General features: G+C 46.7%; 2 protein-coding genes and 1 long non-coding RNA gene across 4 annotated transcripts in view; 1 reads left to right on the top strand and 2 right to left on the bottom strand.

Annotated features, from left to right (window-relative positions):
• Nucleotides 1–115: 115 nt before the first annotated feature.
• Nucleotides 116–11,661, top strand: LOC115536867 (cyclic nucleotide-gated cation channel beta-3-like). 2 transcript variants are annotated; one of them, XM_030348316.1, is made up of 18 exons: nt 116–646; nt 1,366–1,420; nt 1,597–1,798; nt 3,403–3,572; nt 4,036–4,335; nt 5,326–5,534; nt 5,742–5,792; nt 6,008–6,094; nt 6,233–6,297; nt 6,997–7,119; nt 7,622–7,763; nt 8,589–8,748; nt 9,349–9,446; nt 9,722–9,805; nt 10,025–10,143; nt 10,241–10,393; nt 10,558–10,696; nt 11,104–11,661. In XM_030348316.1, exons 1-18 carry the CDS (start codon nt 518–520, stop codon nt 11,128–11,130), a joined length of 2,313 nt encoding a protein of 770 aa, XP_030204176.1. In that variant the 5' UTR covers nt 116–517; the 3' UTR covers nt 11,131–11,661. The 2 variants fall into 2 exon arrangements, with proteins under 2 accessions (XP_030204176.1, XP_030204175.1); XM_030348315.1 differs by having other exon boundaries at nt 10,558–11,661.
• Nucleotides 7,668–9,902, bottom strand: LOC115536873 (uncharacterized). Its single transcript, XR_003974726.1, has 3 exons — nt 9,783–9,902; nt 9,333–9,473; nt 7,668–7,792 (listed from the first exon to the last, which is right to left on the bottom strand). It is a non-coding gene; the product is annotated as an uncharacterized LOC115536873 (long non-coding RNA).
• Nucleotides 11,662–11,869: 208 nt separating the features above from the next.
• The window catches only part of nsmaf (neutral sphingomyelinase (N-SMase) activation associated factor), a 15,112-nt gene continuing 11,259 nt past the window's right edge, over nt 11,870–15,722 (bottom strand). Inside the window, exons 26-31 of the mRNA XM_030348314.1 lie at nt 15,586–15,709; nt 15,090–15,173; nt 14,744–14,894; nt 14,075–14,177; nt 13,840–13,949; nt 11,870–13,659 (exon numbers count right to left, since the gene is read on the bottom strand). Coding sequence (XP_030204174.1) covers nt 13,565–13,659; nt 13,840–13,949; nt 14,075–14,177; nt 14,744–14,894; nt 15,090–15,173; nt 15,586–15,709 — 667 coding nt within the window. The 3' untranslated portion in view covers nt 11,870–13,564. The remainder of the gene's footprint in view (nt 13,660–13,839; nt 13,950–14,074; nt 14,178–14,743; nt 14,895–15,089; nt 15,174–15,585; nt 15,710–15,722) is intronic.

The raw sequence follows: 15,722 nt of genomic DNA, 5'->3' as shown, positions 1-15,722 counted from the left end.
GTGTTGAAGTGGTTGCATTTGGACATGACTGCTGTGGAGAGCGACTGAGAGGTGTGCTATAATCCCCTGAGCTATACTGAGACGCAGTCAGGACTTAATTAACCAAATGCTCTCACTGTTGCTCTCACAATCAGGTCACTCTCTCTCTCCCTTTCTGTCGTTCTTCTCTTTATCCCCAGAAAACCTTTGGCACTCATATTTCAACGTTTATTAACCTTTTTCTTAAACTGCAAAAATGTTTCAGCCAAAACAAAGGAATCACACAAGTTAGCAAATCAGATAATAAGTAAGTAGTAGTTTTACCTGGACCTTCCCAGGCCCGATGTGTGTCAATTCTGCTATGAATACCACAGCGTGGGCCCTACTGTACCGTTGGCTACGAGGTCAGGACGGCTGATCTCCCCAGCAGGGGGGGATTAACCAATGAGACTGCTAGGGGTTGAACCGTGCTCGCCGGTTGCTCTGATCAAACTCAAGAGCTCTGCAGCTCGGCCAAGCGCGCTTTGCCTCACGGGCAATGTTCAACAAATTCAAGCGGTTCATCGGGGCCCCGGAGCTGCCGGCCGAATCTCCGATCAGCCCCTCCCGGCTACTCTCTGCTAAACCCGCCGCTGCTGCTGCTGCTGCTGCTGCTCCACCTGCGACGGTAAGAACACTTTTTTGGGATCGGGAGATGTTGAAGAAGTGATTCAGTAATGCCCTTCCTTTAGAAAGAGGTCATCTTACGAGGAGTCTCAGTATTCTGACCCTTTTTTTCCCCCGGGTCACACTTTGGTATTTACATACTCTATGTTGACTAAATTGGTAATATATATATAGTTATGTGCTACTATACTATAGTTAATAACATTGAGTTTTAATTCCACGGAACGCTGGAATTAACACTTTAAATAATGTAGTATATTTTGTATTCATTAAAATCCATGCACTGTTTGAACTCTGTGTCAACAAGAAGCTTGTTCTATGTAGAGATACAATAACTGGATTTAACACAGGCTTTGGCTGTGTTCTGAGAAAGTCTGACGCAGCTTGGCAGTGTTGTGGACAAAAGCCCACCAGATGAATGTGTTCTTAAATTGGCTAGATTTAGGCTTTTGAGATGGTAGCAATTGCAGCTGAAGAGTGTACATGTATATGTCTAACCCTAACCCAATTTATCATACCATACTGTCATTCATGATATTTGGAGTGAATAGCCTAAAGGTTTGGGTTTGGATATCCGTTCTTAGACATACAATCAGTAGAGGTGATGAAGGTCCCTAAACGGCTAAGGTTTTGTATTGTTTTGAGTAAATCAAAAAATACAATCTGAAATAGGCGATTATGATGCTACTATGACACCATTATGTTTTGATGGGTTAACAGGAGGTGAAGCCTCCAGAAAAGAAAGAGGAAGAGAAGAAAGATGAACCCAAACCGGGTAACCCAAAATACTCAATACTTGTCTTGTACAAAATATAAATGTTGTTTTAACACTTAAACCTCTATTTTAATTGTACTTCTATTGGATTGGATTGAGTCGGGGATGATTGAAGTCTTTTTATCTGCTCTACTTATCGAGGTCATGTTTTTCATCCTCTTCCTTCCCATCCACAGCAGCTGAAGCTCCGCCTACTACACCTGCACCAGCCCCAGCACCAGAGCCGACGCCAGCCCCCACCACAGGTCCTGCACCTGCTGCTACTGCCCCAGCACCCACACCGGCCCCAGCAGCCACACCGGCACCCACCCCGGCCCCGGCACCCACACCAGCCGCAGCACCCGCCGGAGCCCCAGTTCTTGCAGATGGAGTGGCCATGTAAGGCTTAAAAAAAACAACCTAATCACCACAAGACATTATCGGACATGGTTTGGTAAAATCACCGCCTGGGGTTAGATGATTGACCGCATCCATAGTCATTGAACCCAACTTAGAACCATAGAAATGATCAAACATGTGGTCCCACCTAAATTGCTCATGTAGGTAAACAACAATAAACTAAAATGAGTCGTCAATGAAGTCGCTCTTTGTCGGTAGGTGCGTCAATGCAAACATAAAACACCAGTAGGGGTCCAGCATGTGTATTTCAGCGATAAGACTGCAGCTGTTTGCCAGCAAGACACTGCCTTCTCTCTGGACCTACGGTCACAATATGACTTGCTGAGTAGCGCTCCTAGCTTAGCTTTGGGAGGGATTAGGGAGCTAAGAGGTTTTGTTACTCACCAAGACCCTGGTAACCTGGTCAGGGAGTGCTTTCTCACTACTTCTTCTATTTTTAGGAGAATTTAGAAAAATGACTACACCATTATTTAGATATAGATAGACCTTTAGAAAATATAGATATTATGGTATTACAGGGACAGCAGATTTGACTCAGAGAAAAATAGAAGAGGAAGCCCATCTGCTTAGTTCTGTTTATCTTCAACTTGAGCGACGTGAGCCATGAAGATTGCATTGCCATGAATTCTATTGAATTAAATTAAACTAGTTAGCATCACCTGTGATGCTGACGATTAGCTCTGTTCCTCCTCAATAAGTTTCCATTTCCCTGACTCAACGCCGTCACTCTATACCTCCCAGCCTCACTGTCCTGTGCGAGCTGTCCTCCACTTTCTGGGGCGCCTCGTTGGCTCACCGGGTAGAGCGAGTACCATACAGGCTCAGTCCTGAACGCAGTGACCCGGGTTTGAGTCCTGCCCGTGGCTGCCCTTTGCTGCGTGTCCTCCCCTCCATATCCCATACCCTCCCCTCTATCTCCCATACCCTCCCCTCCATATCCCATACCCTCCCCTCTATCTACCATACCCTCCCCTCTATCTACCATACCCTCCCCTCTATCCCCCATACCCTCCCCTCTATCTCCCATACCCTCCCCTCTATCTCCCATACCCTCCCCTCTATCTCCCATACCCTCCCCTCTATCTCCCATACCCTCCCCTCTATCTCCCATACCCTCCCCTCTATCTACCATACCCTCCCCTCTATCTACCATACCCTCCCCTCTATCCCCCATACCCTCCCCTCTATCTCCCATACCCTCCCCTCTATCTCCCATACCCTCCCCTCTATCTCCCATACCCTCCCCTCTATCTCCCATACCCTCCCCTCTATCTCCCATACCCTCCCCTCTATCCCCCATACCCTCCCCTCTATCTCCCATACCCTCCCCTCTATCTCCCATACCCTCCCTCTATCTCCCATACCCTCCCCTCTATCTCCCATACCCTCCCCTCTATCTCCCATACCCTCCCCTCTATCTCCCATACCCTCCCCTCTATCTCCCATACCCTCCCCTCTATCTCCCATACCCTCCCCTCTATCTCCCATACCCTCCCCTCTATCTCCCATATCTTCCTCCCTGTCTGCCTCAATAACAAAGCATAAAAATTTGCATCCTCTTCTTCTCGGCCTGGTGTCGGCAGTGATGAGCCTCCGCCCTCTCGTACGCCCACCCCCCCGCCGGTGGTGTACCAGCGCTTCGTGGACGACACGCTCCGGTACGTCTCCAGGCAGCTGAGGGACCGGGTGGTGAGGTACAAGGAGAAGGTCATCGACCCCTACGCCACCTCGCCGGAGATCACCCCGCCTATCAGTAGGTCTTCACGGACGCAAGCACACGCACGCACGCACGCACGCACGCGTGCACTGCACTGCACTGCACACACACACACACACACACACACACACACACACACACACACACACACACACACACACACACACACACACACACACACACACACACACACACACACACACACACACACACAGGTGTGCACAGACAACTACGCACGTAGTTGTCTGTGCACACCTGTGTGTGTGTGTGTGTGTGTGTGCACACGCACGCACGTGTGCACACACACGCATGTGCACACACACACACACACACACACACACACACACAGGTGTGCACAGACAACTACATGCGTAGTAGCTCGTTAAAATGCATGTGTTTTTTTTTTGTTTGTTTTTATCGGACACACGACGTGTAACCTGAACCCCTGCCCCCGCACTCCGTCCTCTCCCCCCCCCCCCCCCCCCCCCCTCCTCCCCAGCCCCCCTCCTGAGGACGGCCGACTACATTAAGCTGAAGGAGGCCGAGCGCGTCGCCAAGGAGGAGGCGGACAAGAAGAAGGCAGAGGAAGCGGCCAAGAAGGCGGAGGACAAGAAGAAGAAGGACGAGGAGAAGCGGCTGGAGGCGGAGCAGAAGGCCGAAGAGGAGAGGCTGGCCGAGGAGGCCAGGAAGGCGGCCAAGTTCCTGCCCGACCTCAGCTGCGCCCCGGTCGACATGCTGTTCCAACCCGTGGAGGAGAGGCTGGACGGGGTGCTGGGCAACACCATCGACCCGTTCACCGGTAGGTTGAAGCCGTGTACCCGGACGCCAACCCCCGCGATCCACTTCACAGAGCGGTTATGAGCTTATGAAAAAACAGTGATGATATTTAAAATTAGGGATCGACCGCTTTCCGATTTTCTTCAACCGATGTTTGGAGCCAATACTGCTTTTGCTCCCTCAATTTACATAATAAAAATTAAACAAAGATGAAAACAAATGTTCAATTTAAAAAATGAACATGCATTGAACTGTCTATCTGTAAATCATGCCGGGAAAAAAATGTCGGCAAACGCAGCAGCCACGCATCGGCCGATGCTGATACACGTAAAAAGTGCTAATGTCGGCCCGATATATCGGTCGATAAATAGTTTAAATAAACTACATACATAAAAAGATCAGTTAGTAAGCAAGTGATAAGAAATCTGTAAGTAAAGACTCATTGCATTGCTTTGACTGGTTTAGTTCGCTCATGTACGTTTGCATTTGGGTTGTGGGTTGTGGTGGATGCAGACGGCCATGGGTCCACCGACTCGCTCTGCCTATCCATTGGTGTCATGATCAGTGGCACCTCAAGCGCCACTATTTGGCCTTCCGATATTGTCTACCTTCAGGCTTTCCTGCACAACGACAGAGTCCCCAGAGAGACTGGAAATCAAGGCTTAGTCATGTGTAATTAAAGGATGTTGAAAGTTATTGTCATGTTCAGTAAAAAAAAAGATTGGAAACAAAGACTTATTGGAACTAGCTATGTGAATCTGGTTGTTGAGATAACGGAGTTTCAGTGTGTGAAAAAGGGTGATAAAGTGATAGAAATAATTAACTGGAAACAATATGCCAACCATTAAGAGATACATTTTAAAATATTTTAGGGCTGTAAAACATACTATCTATTTGGAATCAAATGGACATTTTTTTTTGCTTTTTAGCTTGTAGTGTTTGTACGTTTGAGAGGCCGTCCCTCTTCCTCTTAAAAAGGTGCACAACCTCAACACCCCCCACCCCTTCGCAGACCGTCGCTACGTCACCTGGCTGGCTGTTGTGGCGGTGGCCTTCAACTACAACATCTGGTTCATCCCTGTTCGCCTCGTCTTCCCATACCACAACGCCGCCAACAACCCCTACTGGCTCTTCTTCGACGCCCTCGCGGACCTGGTCAACGTAATCGACATCATGGTCTGGCAACCGCGACTGCAGTTTGTCAAAGGGGGCGACATCGTGGTGAGAGACCTGAGGAGATGTGTTGGGACTATGAGTGGGGGTTCTTTAGTGTCCTTTCGTTCTGGACAAGGGAATGACTTGTGTCCCGGCAGATGACAGTAATGGATGGCGAACCAGATAGTAAAATACACATTTATTACACTGAATGGAAACGTTTTTGACATTTACTGTACAACAAACAACTAAACTGGATGCATTGCCTTTCAGAAAGATAGGAATCTGAGCAAACCACATTACCGCTCATCTTACCGATTTAAGGTGAGGATCGACACTCAAAGCATGTTTAAGATAAGAAGATGTTTTTGAAATGCTTTATCTATCCGCTTTTTCGCTAGAGATTTGAAAAACAAACCCCATTGTGGGTCATTCGTATTTTTCCTTTGTAGTAATTTTATTGCACCATTAAGCAACGCCTAGACAAAGTCCTACCGTACGTGAATCTTCATCCTTTCATTCGACCTGTTGGGCCACAGACTGATCTCGTGAGCCTCATCCCATTCGATGTGCTGGGCGTCTACTACGGCCTCAGCTCTGTGTTCAGATTGAACCGGATCATAAGGGTAAAGCAATCTTATCCCTTCCACTATCAAAAGGTCAAATGGAGCACAACATATGTCATGAATGTTGGACAAAGTAGATCTGATTGATGCATGGTGTCCTTTCTCATTGACGTGCACGTCGCTCATTTGTCTCTGTAGATTGAATACTTCTTTGAGTTCAGTGATCGTCTTGAGAGCATCATGGCCAAAGCCTACATCTGGAGGTAAGAGGTTCACGCTTTAAAGATGATCGGACGGACCTCAAAACTATCCAAACCACACCATCTAGACCTTCTCTTATTCAACACATCTTTATTTCTGTCAGGTCAACACAGTGGTAACACACACTTATATTTGCAAGACTGTCCATCTTTTGATGACCTTGGACGCTTAGATAGATAGATATATACTTTATTAATCCCGAGGGAAATTCAAGAGTAATTAATACATTTTTAACATAATTATAATAATTATAATAATAATTTATAATAATTAATACACTTGAAGGTAGAATATTAGTAGCATTTTTTGCTTGTAGTATTATTGATGAAATAAAATGACAGAGTAAATAATAATAATAATAATAATAATAATAAATAAATACATAAATAATTCACTAAGACTTTTTATATCGTTAAGTAATGGATCAACCGTATCCCCCTCCATGTGACGGAACCCAACGTACCCCGACACCAAAAGGCTGCATGAAAACAAAAAACATTCAAATCCTTCCATAACCCCCCATGTGTTGACCAACAAGGCATTTTGAGTTCCTTTCTGAGTTCCTTTCTGAGTTCCTTTCTGAGTTCCTTCCAATGACATGGAAGTGTCCAGCAGATGTAAGCATTCCTTCCACCAGAGTGATCACCTTTCCTCCCCCTTCTCCCCCAGAGTGATCACCTTTCCTCCCCCTTCTCCCCCAGAGTGATCCGCACCACAGGCTACCTGCTGTACGCCCTGCACATCAATGCCTGCCTTTTCTACGTGGCGTCTCTTTACCAGGGCCTGTCCACCACCGAATGGGTCTACAACGGCGAGGGGAGCGCGTACGTACACGCCGCAGTCTCCCCAAACACATGGCTACAGCAGCTCTGTTGACCAGGGCACACACGCACGCACACACACACACGCACACGCACACGCGCGCACGCACACACCACTCCATGGACTGGCTCTGAATAGAAACGTTGTCATTGTAAAACTACAGTGACGCACGCGCACACACACACACACACACACACACACACACACACACACACACACACACACACACACACACACACACACACACACACACACACACACACACACACACACACACACACACACACACCTCCATGGACAGGCTCTGAATAACTAAAATAAAATTAGATTCAAGCTGATTCTTGCCTGCACACCCATAGTTAACCTGCAGTCTACCCAGACTGCCTCTACTTCATAATGATCCGAGACTTATCCGCTCTCTGTCTGGAGGAAAGGCATCTGTTGAATGACTGACCTGAGAGGGTCTGTCCCAGCTGACCCTCTGTCCTTCTGGGGGCTCCACAGATACCTGAGGTGCTACTACTACGCCGTGCGCAGCCTGATCAACATCGGGGGGCTCCCGGTGCCGCAGACGGTCTTCGAGATCACCTTCCAGCTGTGTAACTTCTTCGTGGGCGTCTTCGTGTTCTCCAGTCTGATTGGACAGGTTTGTTCGGATGCTACAATCTCTTACACCTGTGGGTTAGTCAAGCACAGGTGGTTTGGTTAAAGCCCTGCATTGCAATACCCATGCTACCATACCTTTTAGGATGCGAGAAAAATATTTATTAAGTCCCAATGCGTAGTATTGCATTATCATAGTATTGTACTATGCATAGTAAAATATCAAGATATTGTACTACATCCGGTCGCATTTTGCAGTATACAAGCCGACATGCATTTTTGACTATTCTGTCCCCAAATCCTCTGCACAGCAGTAGATACGTTACATTGAGTGAGCCCCTATGAAAGTCGATGGGTGTGCTAATCGGTGAAATCACCTGTAGTATGTCTACAGGTGGATCGCATACTGTGTGCAACACTATGTACTTAGTAAGGGTAGCTGCAGTACGTGCTGCAAGTAAAAAGGGAAAAGTGTACCATTTGGAACGTGGCCCCTGGGATCATCCCGGAGTATGTGTGATAGGAAAGGACAGGTGTGGCTCGTTAAGTTAAGTGCGGGTCTGTAGGCATGCCAGGGCGCTTAATTAACATCTTGAGGTACACCTGCGTTGGCCCCTACCATTCTGCCTCTGATTATTGCCTATTACTACCGTGGATAGCAAACAATAGAGTTCCCAGTCCCATTTTAATCCTTTCTTTCTAGATTTCTTGCTTGTTTAATAATTTTCTTACTCTAGTTCTGTCTTTCTTTATTTACCCGTGTTGCTTTCTGTAGTTTAATATTGATATTTATAATGATATGTATACATATATATGTATATATATATATATATCATTATTTTCTTCTATCTCTCTCCGACCGTTCCAGATGAGAGACGTCATCGGCGCGGCCACGGCGGGCGAGACGTACTTCCGCGCGTCCATGGACGGCTGTGTGTCCTACATGAACACCAACAGCATCCCCAAGTTTGTGCAGAACCGCGTGCGCACCTGGTACAACTACACCTGGGCGGCGCAGGGCATGCTGGGTAAGGCTCAGAGGGACCGGGGAGATGTCATCGGGTAGGATGAGGAGGGCAGCAGCCCAGGAAGTAGAGCGGGTTGGCTTGTAACCGCAAGGTCGCTAAGTTAGATCCCTGGCTCCTCCTAGCCGAGTGTCGAGGTGTCCCTGAGCAAGGCACCTAACCCTAGCTGCTCCCGACGAGGAGCAGCTTACCATTATGATGAGGAGTTCATTTGTATGTGCCAGTTAACAGAGGCTATTACTGGGTTCTAACAACACCACCACGTTGTATAGCTTCAACAAGTTCTTGTTTTTTAGATCGACAAAATGAAGTTGGAGTTGAAGTGTTGCTGAGGAAAGAGTACGTAGAGCTGCCGATGCCCAATCAAACTTTGGATTAAATGAAAAAATATAAACAAAAACTGTTGCTCTCACTCAAAGTCAAAACCAAAAAGTGTTTTAATTTGTGACATGCACAGTTTCGAAACGGGCCACAGTAAAATACATATTGACATGGAAAGCAACAAATCTGTGGAAGCCACAGTATCCATTAACAAATGAATTTTAGCATTAAGGACATTAAGGATATTTAACCAAATCACGCTATACCTCTATCGTCCCCCAGATGAGTCCGAGCTGCTGGATAAGATGCCCCTGGTGATGAGAATGGCCATCGCTGTGGACATCAACCTGGCCACCTTCCAGAAGATCGCTCTGTTTCAGGTGGGCTGCTGCAATCCGGCCGTTGCCCTTTATATTCAACAATCCTCTCTCATATTGAGTTCTACATGGTATGTATATGGCATAACTCTGTATAAAAGGAGTATCATGAGTCAGACTTTATAGTAAGTTATACGAGTCACAGCTCTCGTCTTTACGTCTGTTACGAAAGTAGGGTTCATTATATAATCGTAGTTAGTGGTTGTCAGATACATACATTTGCTGTAAAGGACGTAATGAATGTTATAAATATGAGTAACATGGTGTTGTCTCAACAGGGCTGTGACCAGCAGATGCTGGTGGACATGTTACTGAGACTCAAGTCCATCGTGTATTTACCTGGAGACTTTGTTGTCAAGAAGGTCAGTGCACCGGTCTGTGCTTGCCTTGGTCAGGGCTCTGCGACCAGGGGTCTTGTGTTTGCCTTGGTCAGTGCTCTGCGACAAGGAAAGAGAGCGTAATAACATCGTGATGCATAGTAATCTGTGCAACACTGTCCTCTGGTGGCCGTTGTTAGCAGTTCTCCCACTCACCTCAATCTGCTCTAACTGTGGCCGCCCCCCTCTCTGTCTGCTGGACAGGGTGACATCGGTAAAGAGATGTACGTCATCAAAAGCGGTGCAGTGCAGGTGGTGGGAGGACCGGACAACAGCATAGTGTTTGTCACGCTGAAGGCCGGCTGTGTGTTTGGAGAAATCAGGTATGGATCCACAATTGTGTCTTATGTTGTGCCATATAGCCTGTTAAGTCACATGCCACTTAAGTGAACATCAAGACCCCCCCTGCCCCCTCTACAGTCTCCTACAGTCGGCCAAAGATGGCGGCAACCGACGAACGGCAAACGTGAAAGCTCACGGCTTCGCCAACCTCTTCGTCCTGGAGAAGAAGGATCTGTTTGACATCCTGGTGCACTACCCTGAGTCCCAGAAGGTGCTGGCCAGGAAGGGAAAGTACGTTGTTTTGTTGTTTATTCGACGTTGAGTTGATTGAACATTGAATGTTTCACCGACGCAACATCTGCAACTGTGTTACTTACAAATCCTGCAAGATTATATTGTATTTCCTGTTGATTCTGCGTGTGTGCGTGCGTGCGTGTGTGTGTGCCATCGTAAAGGAATCTAATGAAGGCCAAGGGTCCCGTTGCTGCCAAGGGAGTGACGGACAAGAGGGGGCTTTCGTTGTTCGGACCCAAGCCGCCCACACCCAAAATGCTAAGAGCCTTCGGCCAAGGAGGCCTTCTGGGCAAACTCAAGGTGAAGTATGGGAGCACAGGGCATCGTCAACTCACAATGGTTATGATTGAGTTCCAAATGGGAATACACCAGTTGATCATTGCTAAAACCCGCCCAGTTCATCCAAAAGGGGTTCATTTGAGAACATGCATTTTTTTATGTGTGACGTACCTTTCCTCGCTTCACTCCAACATACACCCACTTATTTTGTCTGATTTCATCATTACTATTTGTATTATTATTCATTATTTATTTGGGTTAAATAATGAATAATTAAGGTATTGCATCAAACATTTTCTATTCAAACTGATTTGACTTCTTACTGTTGACGTGTTAAGCGTTCTTTATCGAGTGGGGAAAATTGGGACGTTCCGTATGAAGTTATTATTATCACATCATGGCTGATTTCCGGTCTGTATTCTCTCCAGGCACTGAGGGCAAAGGAACAGTCCTGAGCATGCTCAGTTCATCAGCTCATCCCTTCCATTGGCAGAGGTGATTCGTCATACACCCTTGTTCCTATTTTTTTTTTTTTCCACCTTACCTTGTGCTACACACACACACACACACACACACACACACACACACACACACACACACACACACACACACACACACACACACACACACACACACACACACACACACACACACACACACACACACAAAAACTCTTTCTAAACCAAACTATTTTCCGTGTAGGTGTAGGGGACATAGGGCCTGGGTTGGGGTCCCTGTATTAATTATGTTCACAAAGCTTTGATTAGAAGGACCAGAGATGCTGATCCATCCACTTTGAGTCAGCCCTTCAGATACATTATCTCATGTGCTGAGAGCCAAATAATGTCACACTTTTATTTATTTATTTTCGTATACAAATATATTGATGTGCTATCGGTTAATTATTTCATATGGATGAATTTTGTGAATAGTCTGTTTGATTAAGGCATGTATGTGTTATAAATGACCTTTATAATATAACTCGATTTCTGTGTGTCTTTGTTTAAATCTATCACAATTTTTTCTCTTCAGAAAAAGACAAAAACATTGCATTATGAACCACCAGCCTAAAATGATGCATCAATACATTATCTAGAAAATGTATTGATATACCACTTTTTAAGACAAGATGTATAAATATCAGAAAATCTGTATGGTCTGTTAGGAAGATCATCAATACTGGATGCAGACATCTCCGCGATATATAGAAGCTTTTATTAAAAATAATTATATTTGCATTTGAAATACTTAAAACAATTATATCGCTACAAATATCTATAATGCACTTACATGGTTTAAACTGCATGTTTCTGAGTTTGCAAAGACGGACTCCTACTTTTCCCCATGTGCAACTTGCTATCACGATCCTTTGCTCAGGCTTCTGGTAACAAGAAAATAACTTTGAGAGTACATCTCAGCGTCGACAAACATGTGTATTTACACTCGCAAACACGGTTTGTTACTGTGGGTCTTGCTAACATAAGGCCCGTCCGTTTAGGAAAAAATTGATATATGTTTCCTGGAGGGATAATGGCAACTGAGCAGTCGCCTCCTGTCCAATCCACCAAATCCATGCACCACATTTTCCTCGTCAACACTTTTACAAATTGTGGCATCCCGCCCCGTAAACCTCGGCCCGGGCGGGTCAGAGGTGTAGTCGAGGACTGCGTATACCGCCGCCTTCCACTATCCGTCGACCCGAGGCTTGGACAAAGGGTGGAGGAGTGTGGCAGCCCGCCACTTAAACCTCGGCCAGGACCAGCCCGAGGGTTGGTCCTGGATGGCCGATACCACCGTCACCCACCACCCGGCGACGGAGAGCACCGACCGAACCCCAATCAGCGAGATTGGGGGACACTTGGCCGAAAGCCGAGGAGCCATCTTAAAAGGTGCACGAGGACTGACATTTGGGGCAGACCAGGAACGGGAGCGAGAAAGTAGGAAGCGCTCGGGTCCGCGAACGGCTAGAGGCCCACGGAGGCCCTAGAGACCGCGTCTAATGTATGCGTCTCGGATAAATGCAATAAATGCCGAATGAGGCTTTAACCCTCGCTGAAACTTGTGATTTGTACATGGAACCCGGCGACAAAGAGGACTGGGTTACCACATAATGTCTCATCATTTTTACCTTTTTATGTCGGGTCAAAAATAATACTAATAGGCCTACTCACACACCAACGCAGTGTGTGTAGGCATTATAGTCAATAGTACGTTTACGAATAGATATTGACAGTATAGTGGCTTGTTAAAGTTTTCATATTTATTACACCTTGTGTATGTGTGTAGCTAGAGTAGGAATAAAAGTTATAGGTATTTTTCTTATTCAGTTTTTTATAATGTATTTGAATAGGCTTACTTTTCTATTTTTTGTACAAGCTAATCAACTTCCATGAAATGATGCACACAACTATGCTGTTGTGGTCGTGGTTTGTGAAAATACTTGATAAACCGGAAACAGGAAATAAAATAGAAAACTCTTAAATTAAGAGCAAAAACACCACATCAACACAGTTAAACTATCTATCTATTTAAAAAACAACAACCAAAAGCCTGAGATGGAAAATAACAAACAAACAAACACCAGCTATTATAAAAGCCCTGAAACAAGTCTGTAGGCTAAAAAGTCAGGATCAGGTGACTGCAAACAAACTGAAGGATACATTCTTTTTGGTTTCCTACATAGCGCCCTCGAGGAGCACCAGAGAGCCACAGCAAGTCCTAAGCTCCATTCTGGCAGCAAATGAGCAAGCAGAGTGCTGCGGCCATTACAGTCAGCAGCGTTAAAAGTGTTACAGGGTCGACTCCACCTCGTCCAATACCATTGGTCTGGAAGACGGCACGACGCTCTGTCCCGGCAGCTAATTGGTGGACCACAGCAGAGGGGGCAGGCTATGTGGCGATCTTCCAGAAGATGATCTGTCTGTCTTCGCCACCGGTGATCACTGAGCTGCACTGCTCGTTCATCCACATCGCCGTCACTGCTCCTGTTCCCACAAAAAGAACAAAAACACAAGTTACATATGAAATAGATAAATAGAGTATATATACATGGATCTTGAGCATCAGCTGTTCAACTCTCTCTCACGGACAGACGGACGGACGGACGGACGGACGGACGGACAGACAGACAGACAGGGCCTGGGGCTGCGAGTGTGTGCGGTCACCTGAGTGTGCAGGGATGCGCTTGGTGAGTGTGTTGCTCAGCAGATCCCAGAGCAGCAGGTCCCCAGACTGACTGCCAGACAGCACGGTGTTCCCGTCCCAACAGAAGCACCTGGGTCGGAGGTTTAAATGGAGTCAGAAACACACACCGGACCAACTAAAGAACACTGAACTCTCAGCTAAACCGATAAAGAAGTGTGCGTTGGTGTGCGGGGCCTCTGGGGAGCGCGACGGTACCTCATCTCCTCCTCGGCTCGTACTGATGACATCACGGTGCCTGTCTGGACGTCAATGACCTTGAGGCAGCAGTCGGCCCCGGTGCTCAGGACGTGTCTGCTGTCTGAGGAGGAGGCGGAGCACACGGGTTCAAGGCGCAAAGATTTAGTTTCTTTGCATTGATACATATTTTTCAGGGACTGTTAAGCACGTTAAAAGATGTCGATTGAGACAAGGTTTTATTTATGTATTCAAGATGATTAACTGTGCATATATATAAAATGATCGGGCGTCATAGCAGTTATGTATATGCTCATTATACAACAGTTGGGAACCAATCAGATCGCTGGATTTAGGTCCCCCGTAGTATAAATATATATATATAACATTATAACATAATGTTATTATAATATATCATTTTCTGTGACTTCTTCTTGCACATCAATTGCACTTGAAACGACTAAATCCACAGTCACAGCAGGTCAAAAATGTGGAACATTTAGAACAGACCTACATACAGTAAACCCGACAAAACCACAACCACAAGACACACACACCAGCTCTAAAGGCACACACACACACACACACACACACACACACACACACACACACACACACACACACACACACACACACACACACACACACACACACACACACACACACACACACACACACACACACACACACCTGAACTGAAGGAGATGTGGTGGATGGTGCCTGAGTGACACTGGACCTGCTGCAGTAACCCATAGCTACCGGCGTCCCAGATGCACACCGTGCCGCCCTTACACCCCGTCACCAGCAGGGTGCCCGCGGGGTTCAGAGCGACGGCGTTCACCTGAGGACAGAACGGAGCGGGGCACGCCGGAACATCAACCACGGCACGATGACAAAGTGGCGTTTGCCTCAGCCTGACAGCTCCTTCATTGAACTCAGCCTTGTGTGAGCTGACTTAGCACGCTTGACAGATATCACAGGACGGCCAGCAGCTATGTTTTATGTGGTGGTTAAACCAAGCGTCAGTGGCACTCACCCCGGACTCGTGTTCGAACTCGTAGAGCAGCTCTAAGGAGCATCTCTTGCTCCGGGATTGGTTGTCTGGATCCCGCAGCCAAACCTTTGACACAGAAACAAATCAAAACACGTGTTTGAAACATAGCGGGCAAATAGATGAAAATATACCGCTTTTGAACTCCACATTATTTTCGAGATCTGGATGGAAGGCTGCTAGTTTGATCCCCGACCTCTCCTAGCAGAGTGTTGAGGTGTCCCTGAGCAAGGCACCTGACCTTAACTGCTCCCGACGAGCGGGCTGTCGCTGTGTGTGTGGTTGACTCCGCCTTCGGTGTGTGTGAATGGGTGCATGAATGGTTCTAAGTTACTGCCCGAAATATAAATGAATAATAATACATCAGTACAATACTTCCAATGCTGCGGCGTTTACGACAGCACCAGACTGAGTGCGAGCCATCTTTTAGTGCGAATAGATTTGCATGACAACTCGTGACGTCATCATCGTGCGCCCCTACCTTGACGGTGGAATCCCAGGACGCGGTGTACAGTTGGTCACCGTACCAACACATTTGACTGACGGCGTCATCGTGACCCATCAGTGTGTCTTGCCGCCTGCCGTAAGGTATGGAGTAAAAGTACCTGGGGGAGGGGG

Source organism: Gadus morhua, chromosome 23, assembly GCF_902167405.1.
Source record: "Gadus morhua chromosome 23, gadMor3.0, whole genome shotgun sequence".
NCBI lineage: Eukaryota > Metazoa > Chordata > Actinopteri > Gadiformes > Gadidae > Gadus > Gadus morhua.
The sequence above is the reverse complement of the archived record's forward strand: the minus strand, read 5'-3'. Positions and strand labels throughout refer to the sequence as shown.